General features: G+C 42.0%; 1 protein-coding gene across 6 annotated transcripts in view; it reads left to right on the plus strand.

Annotated features, from left to right (window-relative positions):
• TTC7A (tetratricopeptide repeat domain 7A) overlaps positions 1 to 12,619 on the plus strand; it is a 173,638-nt gene that overhangs the window by 117,072 nt on the left and 43,947 nt on the right. For all 6 annotated transcript variants that reach the window (XM_027641742.1, XM_027641743.1, XM_027641747.1 and 3 more), the window contains one exon: positions 5,330 to 5,464. In XM_027641742.1, coding sequence (XP_027497543.1) covers positions 5,330 to 5,464 — 135 coding nt within the window. The remainder of the gene's footprint in view (positions 1 to 5,329; positions 5,465 to 12,619) is intronic.

Here is a 12,619-nt window from a genome sequence, read left to right on the forward strand (position 1 = left end):
ACTCTTTGCTGAGATGACTCTTTGTATTTTATATAGACCCTTTTTCTCATTGTTTATATGGCAGTGTTTTAGAGTCTTTGGCTAAATTGAAGGGAACAGACCAAATTCAACACTGATGGATGAAGAGGATACACTAAATAAGTGTCTGCTGTTTGGCATGTTAAAAATAAACAGGAAAAGAGAGTGGATATATCATGAAAACTTCCTGGTAATACAAAACCATTTAGGATAGTTGTCACTTGAAGATAATTCTGAAGATTTGTGAAATATATCCTATCATCTCTGATACTGGGTGATGAAATGAACTCTCATTTTCAGTGAATATGTGAAAATAGTTTAAAAAACAGTGTAGGTAGTTTGCAGAATCCATCAGCCACTGGGGATTACTATGGAAGTAATAAAACCCCAAAAATAATATTTGCTGCAGTACTTTTGTTATTCATCCAGTTCTCACTCTGCTGCTAAAGCACTGAGTGGTTTGTGGTGTCTAGACTGTGAGCCCAGGTTGAGCCTGGACTTATCCCTGTGTCTTCAGCTCTAGCTTGGAGCTTAACGCTGTGTAAAAGGTGTTCTGGTGCGAATCCCATGTGCTTTTGGAGATCCCTTGCCTTGCTTTGTAATTGTTTGTAGAAAGTGTGGCCAGGTTTGGGCAGCACCCACTTACAGCATGGTTTGAGATTTTGAGTCCAAAATGTCACCAGTAGAACCTGTAATATTTTGATGTGCTGGTGTATCACCCTTCAAAGACCTGAATCCTGCTCACTCTTCTGCTGCAGACCTGCAACATCTTCTTCAGGGTCACAGCAAAACTCAGGCATGTTTGGGCTCTTATATAGTGCCCTCCTCAAAAAGCACTTGGGTTGGAGATCTGTTCCAGCCTTCTCTTAGCCCAGTTCTAGCAGCCAGCCTGCAATAGAACAGTTGTAGTTCAGCAGAAAATGCTGCATGCCACGGTGCTACCTGCCAGGAAGAGCAAATTAATGTACAGTACAAGCTTTAAAACAGCTTTTCACGCACCTTAAGTGATTTGCACTGAATGCAGTTTGGTTTTAGCCAAGAAATGTATTCCTCCTCTACTTTGAGAATCCACGTTTCCATGCTAACATGGTTGCCCCCCCAATGGACATAAGGATGGAGCTCCTACTGAAATTACACCACCTACCTTAGTGCAGGGCTGGCACTGGCTGGTTTCAAAAGGGGTCTGTGGCTCCCTATTCTGCAGGCTTTGGATGCTGCTGTTCTCCATCTGCAGAAAAGAGGCAGCTGAGGCTGCTGTCCTGGTTGGGAGCCTCTTTGAAGACAGTAGGGGGTGAGATTGGAGGGTACAGCTCTAGCCCCTCTCACCCTTGTGCTTTCCCAGAGCTGTGACTGTGTCTGGCTGTTTTGAAAGAGGGAGGAGGTCTGATATTTTTGCATCATTCTGGAACAGGCACTGGTCTCCATCGTGAAATCCCCTGGGAGCATGCAGCAGTATTCCTGTAATGCACAGGCACTCTTTGATCTCTGGACTCATCACTGAAGGGGGCAGGGGGTTACTGTGGCCAGGCTTGGCATTGGCCTCTCCCTCAATTAGACCACAATGATATTATTTCTTGTGCCAGAACTTTAGGTTTTTTGCTAGAAAGATTAATTCCACTTTATTTTCTTCATCTTCTCTTAACTGAAGCAATGTTTCTAACTAAATTCACTGATATCAGTCAGCTGCCTTGCTGTTTAATTCTTTTTCTGATTTAGCCTTATCTTATAATGCTCTTGCCTGAAGTGATTTAGGCTAGGGAATTCTGCGTTTCTTATAAGCCTAGTAAATCTACTGAGTTACATTTCTATTTTGATAGCAGTTTTTTCATAGATGCAAAATATTAAACTCGGTCTTTTCGGTCTTATAACAGTGAAACAGTGCTTTTAAATTATTTGGATAGATTTTGTATGGCTTATATGCAGAGCTCATCACCACAAAATCAGTTTTGTTATTTTTATGAGTTATTTCCCAAATGTGTGAAGGGCTTTATTGTAAAATGTGAAGTTTATATTCTGTCTAGTGGAGCTGTTAAATAGAGAAAGAGACTGCACTAAAATAACAAATTGATGTGATGTCTTCTTATGCCAACATTTGCATATATTTTGAGGCATGACATTACAATTCTGTGAGACAGGTTCTGTGGGGAGGTTTTTTTAGCCTGTAAAGATCTACATTTCTTTAGGAAGAATGAGACATTCAGATGCTTTTTTTTTAATGTTGCTTGAAGTTTTTCCATCTCCCCCAGCTACCCTGAGGTCAGAGTCATGCCAGTGCAATACATGCTCACCTCCTCTCTCAGGAGAAGGTGTGTGTTAGGGGGATATTCTTTTGTGGGTCCAGTAGCTATCAGCCCACCTTCAGGGTCACCATATTGCTTGCCTGAGATTCAGAGCTGTGGCTGAGCCCCTTTCAGTCCAGAAGGGCAGGTTGGCTAAAACCTTCTCTTAAAGAGTTTATTTGGTCAGACAGAGGACCAAATTATGAGCAGCCCAGTAGTGATGGGCAAGAACAGCAGTGGCAAAAGTGGATGTATGGGCTGTGATGGACAGAGCCTTTTCACCTGGTGTTTATGTGTCTAGAACAAGGAGCATATCTGTGTCTGAGGCCCGGCAGGGATGGGAAGGGAAGAGATGGGATGGTTTCTGCCTAGTGTGGTTTGCTTTCTCATGTAGGCTGGAAGAGAAGGAAAAGAAAGTAAAGATTGAAGGACTGGAATGCCAAAGGCTGTTAAATGCAAAGAGCCTCTGCTGTAAATCTCTGAGTAACTTGTGTTCTTATTTTTATGGTTGTGCAGATGCCCACTGCACAGGGCAAGATCAGTCTCAATGTCAAATTTCCCTCTTAGCAACTACTGGGCTAATGAAAAGGAGAAAAGGAGCAGCTAACTTGTGTTCCTTTGTGTGCAATTAGCTCACTGTGATATTGCTGTAAAGCCTGCTTTGTGAGGGAAGGATGCTTTAGTCAATCCTAAGTGGATCTACTTAGGCAGTGTGTGAACCTCTTCAAAATGCATAAAGGTGCCTTACAGTGACATAGTTTTCTTGGATTGACTTGCAAGGAAAAGAGGATTTCCCTGAGCTCTGGGAGGATGTGAATAAAACACCAGCCCATATGCCTACCCCATGCAAAGAGCCCAGCATCATATATGGGTGCTTGCAAGAAACACAGCTCTGGAAAGCCTTTCTGGAAGAGGGCAGTCTTGGCAGAAAAATATGATTCTGAAAGTTGCTTTCAAAGCATGCTAACATTATCAGGAGTGCTAATATAAGAATCTGGTTAGGCTGACAGCACAATCCTCAAAGCACATGCAATTTTTTCCATGTTTGCCAATCTAGAAGGCAGGAGGTCTGCCCTAATTTCAAAGTCCTCCTAATAACATCACTAGCTTGTTCATGTGTCCATTTTCTTGTCTCTGCGCTTCAGAGAAGCTGTCTGTGTTTTTGGATGGCTGGGAGTAAATGGTAGTTTTCCCTGTGTCAAACAGCTGTAGTCTAACTTGAACTTTTGGGAGTTTTGGTGGAATTTCTCCCAGGTGGGGGTAGGGATGAGGGAGAAGACTAAGCGGGCAGGGCAGGGGGAGGAATCTCGTGCAATGGAAAAGGCTGAAGATGGATCTGTTAAATAAACTGTTAAATATAATGAATTCTCCCTGCAAAGCTGAGTGGCTTTTACCCTACTGCTGAAGTTGTAATTGCTACATTACTGCACTGTCATCTCTCGGAACATTAGATCAGGAGGAGCATTAGTAAAGGAATGTCTTTGAAAATATGTAGGAATTTTAGAAATGCAGCTAGGAAGAGCACATTTGCATTTTCCAAGGGAGCTGTGGGAGAGTCCTGCCCTTGCTTGCGGGACTGTTTTGACGTTCTCCTGTTTAAAATGAATGACATTAGTTAGCAGTGAGATAATGGGACAGGTATTTCCCGGTGCAATTTTGGGCTTGTGGTCTCTCCCAAGCCATGACGCTCTTGCCGCGGGTTTGGTAGAAGCTGCAGCCATGTCCTGCATCGCAATGCAAAGGTGTCTTGGCACAGGAGCATGGGGCGAAAAAGTGCCTCCCCTCATGCCTGGCAGGAGGCTGGGTCCCTGCTCAGCATCCAGAGTGGCAATGGCCAGGAGACCATGGCTGGGGGGCCACACTGCTGTGCCTGCCAGCACCCTGGCCCGGGGTGATGTGTCAGTCTGCTGGTCAGGAGGTGTGGTTTGGCAACCCCCTCTTCAGCACACTTCAGTGGGAAAAGCTGCTGTCTCTCTCAGAGAGAGCATTTAATGCATAGGCCCTGTGATAGGTTTTTTGCCCTTCTCTCCTTTTCCTTGCCCAGAACCATCTCAGCTTCCCCGAGTACCTGTTTCTGGGCGTTGCTGCTCCCTCAGGGTGGTTGGGGTGAAAGCCGGATTTGAACTGCGCGATCTTGTGGTCTGTGAGGTCAACGTGTAAGGATTGATTCAAGAGTAATGCTAATCAGCACTAGTGTTTCAGTCACAGCAGCTCTCCAGAGAAGAGCTTATCAACCTTAAGTCACATTAAATCTATATATATTAAAATATTTATTTCTCAAAGCTTTAAAAAGTCAACTCTGAAATCTCATTTTGTAGCTTCTTATTTTGCTATCATCCTCTTGGTACCCCTGTAAGAGATCAGTTCACCAGTATAATCCCGCTTGCTGTACTGGAGAACATGGTCTCCGCCCAAGCACTCCTTCTGGGAGTAGCTTTTGATGTGATGTTTTGTCCCAGAGATGTGGGCGCCAAATACTTTATTCTTGCGTAAATGTTACAGTGCATACTAAAGGTTAATGTAGTCAAAGCTCTGAACTCTCTGCTCCCTAAGGTTAAATGAAAAACCACATTGCCTCTAAATCAGTAGAACAATTCTGATGTCCCTTGAAACGTGTGTGCTGTGTGAATGGGGCTAAACTACCTTGTAATGCTGTACTAAGTTTTTACATTAATGGGGCACATTTTGGAATTGTATGGGGACTGTGCTTATAAAATGGATTATTAAAAGGTATTTGTGGGAAATATTTGATGGTAGACTTCTGCTTTCCAAATGAGCAAAATATGGTTGCTTCCTTAATGAATGCTAAGCAGACCTTTATAAAATTACTGTCTGTCTCTTAATTTGCTTATTTGAGCTGCAGCCCTTGGGTAATTTAGTAGGGTTTTTTCAGTAAATTAACCTTTTATAAAACATAGTTCTCCAGTTGGTCATGCCAGAATTCAGTAGAGCTCTTATTATATTGTGTGAAGGATCGGACCTTACTGAGTCAAAGAAATATCCTTTTTTGTTCTTGTTTTGTTGGTCCATAGGGTCACAACGAGCCTCTTCCCTTGCTGCATCGAGACTGGAACAGGCCATGTCTGAAGTAACTATGCAGAGCAGCACAATGAAGCAGGGACCTATGCAATTGTGGACAGCTCTTGAACAAATTTGGCTACAAGCTGGTAAGTTCTGGACCACCTGGGGTTCCTTTTTCCTTAGTGAATAAGATGACATAAGTATTAACCAAGCAGTTGAAACTGTAAGTTGAAAATCACTTTATTCCAGCAGAAAATCTACCTATCTATCCCAGACGGTTTTTGAAATACCACTTATTTGATTTTGACAAAAAAATACTATAGTAGTATGATTTTTCATCTCACCTCTGTTTTTCCAAAACACACAGAAAACTTCAGTCATCACTACAATACACTTTTTAAAAAAAGAAGTTAGGTAGTTCATTAACAAATGGTAGTTGATAGGGACAAGTATTTTCATTTGCTTTTTCGTACATGCTTTCCTGTAATAAGACTGGGTAAACCATGTATTAAATGTGATTTAGGCTGGGAACTTTCCACTCTTTGCTGTGGCTTAAGTGAAAATTTTTAAAAAGAGCAAGTCTTTCACTTCACTCACTCCTTGACTCTTTGAATCTCCCAAGGGCTTGTAGGTTGCTTATCAGTTTGAGACACTAGTGCAGAGATGCTACAGTAGAGCACATAAAGGGAAAAGAGAAGAGTGAGAAGAGTCTCTGCCCAGAGGCCATCTCCAAACTCATAGAAGGGTTTCATGTAGGACATTTGATGAGGAACAGAGCTGCCCAACACATTCTGCCGTTTGCATTCCAGCGTTTTGGAACTGATAGAAGAAGTTCTGACCCTGCAATTTTGTTCTTAGAGATGCAGTTTTTCTTCCATAACTGGGCCCACAGTTGTGAGTCTGAAATTACCTTTGAGTGCTGTGGTTGCTTATTAGATGTCTCACCATTTGCAATGAAGAAAAAAAAGTAGGGCCCCCTGGAACCTTGCTGATAATTTCTTATTCTTTATGCAGGAGAACCTTTCAAATTCTCGTTTAGCTAACTTATGCAATTGACAGTTCTCAAACAAAACCTGGCAGTGTACTTCTCAGCAAAGGTTTTTTGTAGCTGGTTTTATGGGCTATTTCCTACCAACTGAACTTTAGTTCTAGAACAAAATATGTGCCATTGTTTTTATTACAATTTGACTAATGTTGAAGAACAAAAGAAGTCACCTTATGGAATGCATCATACTTGAAGTTAATCACATATGGTCACTTTTATGACTTGTGTGCGTGTAAATTTCAGTCATGTGCTGTGGGCTTCAAAATCACCAACAAGGTTTTGCTTTAGTCAGTTTATACTCCTGATTTAAGGCTGCAGAGAAGGCTGGTGGGGAGCAAAATAAATGGAGGTTATTGTGATGAGAAGTCAGGTGTCCGTGGTCTATCACCCTGCAAATAGCTCTAGGCAGTTTACATTTTCGCAGCTGTCTAAAAAGACAAAAAGCAATAAAGACCTAGTGCTTGCTGTGACCTAGCTGTGAATTGCCGTGATTGCTTTTCTGTGTGAATCGAGTGCCTTTCTCGAAGGTGTTAATTAATTCATTTAGATAGAATTTATTTTTATAGGCTGTAACTTTTCTGTCCTATCATTTTTTAAATCTTTGTTTTGCTTCATGCTTACTTTTAGCTGGACTTGAATCAGGATCGATATTTTCAAAACACACACTGTGACTACTTTGTAATTTCATTACTGAAGTCAGTTATTGTTATGGATGCAACTTAATGAGCTCTTGGTGAGGTACTGGCCATTCTCTTTGCACAGCAGTGTGGAAGTTGCTGCATTCTGGTATCCTGAGGGACAAAGAGAGATGCAGGTATTTTGGGCTAGTCTTTACTCTCTATGGAGAAGGGCACTGTGCCTGAATAATTAGAACTTCTTGGAAGTGGCTTGATCTTACACTGGGCTTAGTGAGTGTAACAGTTCAGAAGGATATCACTGACCTTCAGTACTAGAATCTTTTCCATTTGGAAGGAGGGGAAAGGAGAAACAAGTATACTTGTAAGAAGGTAATAACTTCCAGAATAGAGATATTTCATAAACAACAAATTAAACAGAAATACGTGGCTAATGGCAGTTGAGGTAGTCACATGCTTTTGCATTGCAGGTTACCCCAAAATTAACAGCTGTGGAAAGCAATAGGCTATTAGTGTAATATTCTGATGGCTGCATACAGAGTCTCTTCATATTCATGGAAGAGCTGCATCAGTATGCTGTAGATTTTTATCAGGTTTAGCTTGCACTTGTCCTTTTTCAATTGATGACTCATCTTGTGACTCCAGGCAAGTTGCCTAACTTTTTCATACCTCAGTGTCCTATCTCTAAAGGGAAAAAATGTTAGTCTGCCTTTGGGAAATGACTTGTGTGTTGTTGTTTTTGTTGTCATTAACACTTTGACCTTTATAGCATGACTCATAAATCTTTAGATAAAATTATTACAATTTCCTAACCTCATACGGACACTAACAGGACACAGCTGGCTGCATCTCTGTATGAGGGTATGGATTTAGAGTGCCAAGTTGCAATCTTGTCTGGGTTCCATTAGAGCCATTGCAGTTGCAATGCCCCTTCATATCCCAGGACATGAAAACTAATGGTGGCAACCAACTGATCCAGTAGAGCTTTCTGCACTGATATAGGAAAGAGGCACACAGAACCAGCTATCCCACAGCTATGGAGGTTGTTCTTACAACCTTTCAACAGCCAGGACAGGCCACAAAACTTGTGAAAGAGAGTGTTGTTGGTGGTTATACAGGGGAATCCTTACTGGATCATCCTCCACCTGCAGCTGCAATACAAGTTCCTGCCTTGTACAGAAACATCCTCAGTCCTTCCAAGCTGGAGAGCCCTTGTTCCACAATTAGCTCATGAGAACATGTGTGCTCCTTTAACAGTGGCTGAAGGCAAGGCTGTGAACCCTATGCGAATAGTTAATCTCTTTTGTGCTGTGATAAAGATACTTACACTGCATGGAAGAGGGTAGAAACTTAGTGGTTTTATCTATAACTTTTCTGGATTTGTGACCAGCACAGTTATGCAGGAAAGATGATAAAGCAGCAGCTTTGGATATGCAGCTGCTAAGTCCAAATGTGCTGCACTGTAACAGATGCTATACCTTGTCTTTCCCTGTAGCGATGCCTAGTGATCTTTGGCAAGATAGGTTTTTTTGTAGCTTCCTGTAAACACCAAAGAGCTGCTTGATGGATCTGTGATCTCTAGAAAGTAATTTTCTCTTTCATGCATCAAAATAAAACTGTGAATTCTCATTGTTAATCTTGTGTCCAGCTGTCTCTTATAGGACCACCTGGGAGTGCAGTCATGTGCAGCAGGGAACTTAAAACATTACTTTTGTGGCCTTCCATATCTTCCTGTTTTTCCTGCAGGCAGTCACAGTTAGCTTTGGAAGAGTATGAGGTGTGCTGTCCCCAAGGACTAGAGAGGTTGTCTATCCCTGCAGCAGGCATATTAATAGGCATACTCTGTTTTCAAGTGTTCTGCAGCAAAGATTGTTAACACAGCTTGTCTGGTCCTTTTTAACAATAACCCCCCCTAGTTCTCCTGAAATGTAATGTAATGGCTTCTTAAAAAGAGTCATCTTGGAACACTTTAACATTTATAAGCCTAAACATTATTCTTGGCCTCAAGTCTGAGAAACAGCTCATTTCGGGGAGTACTTAGGAACGGTGCTACAGTGCACGTGCTGCGGTGGTGCAGCTCCAGGAGAGGTGGTCTTTATGTAATAAATATGCTCATTTCTCCTCTTTGTTCTACTTTTTGTAACTGAGAGCTTGCACAACTTCGAGAAGAGAGAATGAACTTCTGTGGCATTGGTAAAACTTGTTAACTCCGCCGTCTTGCTGCAGGAAGAGCTGCAAGGGGAATCCTAGAGATTACTGGTGCTAATACTTTTTAAAATCCTGCCAGTACGCCTCCTTTTTGTTTAGAAAATAGAGTCATGCTGTTTGGCTAAGGAAAATATACTTGAAATCGTTCAAATTTATGACCAACATTTACCTTCATTCGACGTTTTTATAAGATCACTTTTGACCCAGAGAGCAAAGCATGTCAGTATTGAAAAGAAATAGTGTTAATAGTTCAAAGCTCTTTGGGTAACTGGAGTGATTCCTTATCTGAAGTATATGTGGTTATATTTCCAGGCAGTAATAACCATATGCTCTATTTACACAGAGCATTTTAGAATGCTGCAAGCCAGTTTTAATAAGAGTTCTGATATTCCAGCTTCCGTTACTATATTATTTTAAGCTTTACTTTTAGCTACGATGTCCACTTTGTTTGTCTTTACTAGTACTTTATATCTGACAATTTAGCTTCTTGACTAACCCAATACTTTACCAAATATGGCCACTCACAGCAAAGTAGGTCTGGTAATTTGATATAAGTTTGGCTAAATGCCTGCTAAGCTCAGCCTGCGAACCTCACCAGGTAGACCCTAAGGCTAATTTAAAAGAACATTTAGAGAAAAATAATGGGGGCCTGGAGTGGGCTACCTGCTGTCTCAGTAACATGCTAAAGTTTACCCTAGGAAAAAAAGATTATAACGAACATGCTACAAACAAGAAATGCGAAGAGAGGCAGTGCAGCACAGAACAGTGAGCTAATGGAAAAACATCTGCTCCCCCGAGCTATGTACAGCAGGAACTTTCTTTTTTCCCCTTCACAAAACACTTGTGATTTATTTATTTTATTCGATGTGGGCCAGTTCCTGGGAAAAAGCTGTGTTAGAGGAGATGGGCTTTGTTCCACAAGAACAAGTCATTGGGGCCAGTGGGCTGGAATCTCCCACCCCAGCTGGCCAGCAGCCGCAGAGCTGGCATGTTGGCAGCAGCCAAGGGTGCAGCCAGGCCCTCCCCTGTGCCCCTCAGCTCACCCAGCATAGCTTGTGTTTGCACAGCTTGGGCATGGGCACTTAAACATTCTTCCTTCTCAGAGCTTTCCCTGATGCTAAGCCCCAACAAGTTATTAGCTCTGATATTAAAGGTGTTTATCAGGTTTGGGAGACATCTTTATTGACATTGCTAGAGTAGCTGGATCAGATACTGTCCTGTGATGCAGCACTGGTTGTTGAAGCAATTCTAATATTTTTCTTTTTTTTTTTTTTTTAAGTGCTTTCAAATTTTAGAATTTTGGATGTAGAACTTCCCCATCCTCACTTGAGTTCTTGAGCTTCATAAACGCTGCTAAGTTTTGTGTCTCTTTACAGTGACACAAAGCACTATGAAAAGCTGAAGCCCAGTGAGTGGGAGCAGGAGGGAGTCCTTTATTAGACACCTGTTACTGAGGAAAATAAAGGTGTGGCTCCTCTGCAGTATTTATGTAGTAGGATGGATTAGGAAAGCTTCACACTGGAGATAGAAATGGTTAAGTGAGCTGGTTTGGTCCCCTTTGAAATGCTATTAGTGAAGTCAAGAAGCCAGCAGTCATTCTGCTGAGCCTCCTGGTTTAGCAAACTGTGTTCTAGGCTTTTCTGGTGGAGGCTAAAGTCACCAAGTTCCCCATTTCTCTTCATCTGAACATTCTCAAGGGGGGATACTAGGTTTTGATCTACACTCTCCAGCTTGGTTTATTTTACTTTCTATCAACAATGAATTTAAAAAGTCAAAAGAATTCTTATAGCCTTATATCAGCACAGGGCATTTTGGATTGCCTCCTCCCTTCATGAGGCTTCTGAATGTTTCTCATTGCCGGGGCGGGACATGAAACTTTGTGGACTCATAATGCTTTGGCATGGACAAGCTTCAAAGAGCACATACTATTTCTTTAAATTTGGGACATGCAAACATTCATGTGTGTCTTGAACACTTGCTCATGAAGGAAACAGGCAGCAGCTACCAATGCTTTTTATTAAGCATTCTGTGGATCCTTTGCCACAAGATGGAGAGGAACTTGTTGCACTGCCAGTCGTACCCAGAGAGTGAGTGAGGGTACCAAATACTAGCATTTCCTCAGCTGCTCAGTAAGTTTGGACAAATGATGAAGTGTACTCTGTCATGAAGAAGGAGGCAGGACATCTGTTCATAGGAATCCTAATAGGAATTTATACTTGACTGGGCTGAAATATGAAGGCTTAGAAGTCCTTTCTTTGGCAATAACCAGCAATGCATGTTTTGAGAGAGAGTGCAGAAGAGCCCAAAAAGTGCTTTTCCAACAGAAGTATTTTGATGTGATTCTTATCAATGGTGGCCTAATTACCAGGAAGATGGTGGCTTACTTCTCCCTGCTGGGAAAGAGTGCACCCCATTGCACATAAAGGAACCAACTACCTTGTAATATTTCAAGTCACATTTTGACTGTGCCATTTAGTACTGAAGGTAGCTTGTGGCAGTTCTGTGCTGCTTCCAAAAACTTTCACTCTCATGCTGCATTTGTAAATAAAGAAGCTTGGACATTTCAGGCCCTGTGAGACCCAAAGCCTGGGACTTTAAAGTGAGTCCCCAGACTTCAATTACCAGTTTACATGCAAAGAGAACCCTTGAGGATGTAAATCTATTGCCTCATTCAAAAGAGCAAGTGGCTGAGCTCAGGTGGATGGGAACACGTGGCAGGTTTTGTACTTCACTTCTGTATCAAACATTTACATCAAATGAAATTGTTGTCGTCAGGATACAGCTTGAGGAATCTTCTGTCTAAACTGCCACAAATTGTCAAGCTACTGTATGTAGGGTGGTGTCATAGCATGGAACAATGACTAAACCTCACCTGCCAGAAAGGAAAGGCAGTGAGGGAACCCTTTGTCATGCTAATTTTCTGTAGTCACTACTGAAGGCAGAGCTTCTCTCCGAGAAGTGGGTCTTTCCAACTGGCTAAGTGCTCCTGGAGTAAAACTCCTGAAGGCAGATGATGTAGAACAGAATTCACCTTCCTACACATCCTCACAGATGCTCTCACCTTCTTAAGTATGAAGGGCTACTCCCCATTGTACCATCCTGCTGGGCATTTGGCTGTGTTACCCTGGCCGTGTCACTATGCAGTAACATTTTTGGGGAGAGTAGGGTGCTGTAAATCTGTCAGGCACACACAACCAAGTGATGTGAAGCAGTCTTCTTTGTGGGAGTTAAGTGCAGCATCTTGGATAACACCAAATGGGATTCACAAGGAATGAAATTTTAACTCTTGGGTTGTTCACAGTGCAGAAAAACATTTCAAATCTGTTTGATTTTTTTTTTAGGCTAGAATTACAGTTGTTGCTGCAGTGACAAGCACTGTCACTCTTGACACTGCCTTGAAACACTTAGGAAAT

Source organism: Corapipo altera, unplaced genomic scaffold, assembly GCF_003945725.1.
Source record: "Corapipo altera isolate COAL_440 unplaced genomic scaffold, ASM394572v1 48b, whole genome shotgun sequence".
In the NCBI taxonomy this organism is placed as follows: domain Eukaryota; kingdom Metazoa; phylum Chordata; class Aves; order Passeriformes; family Pipridae; genus Corapipo; species Corapipo altera.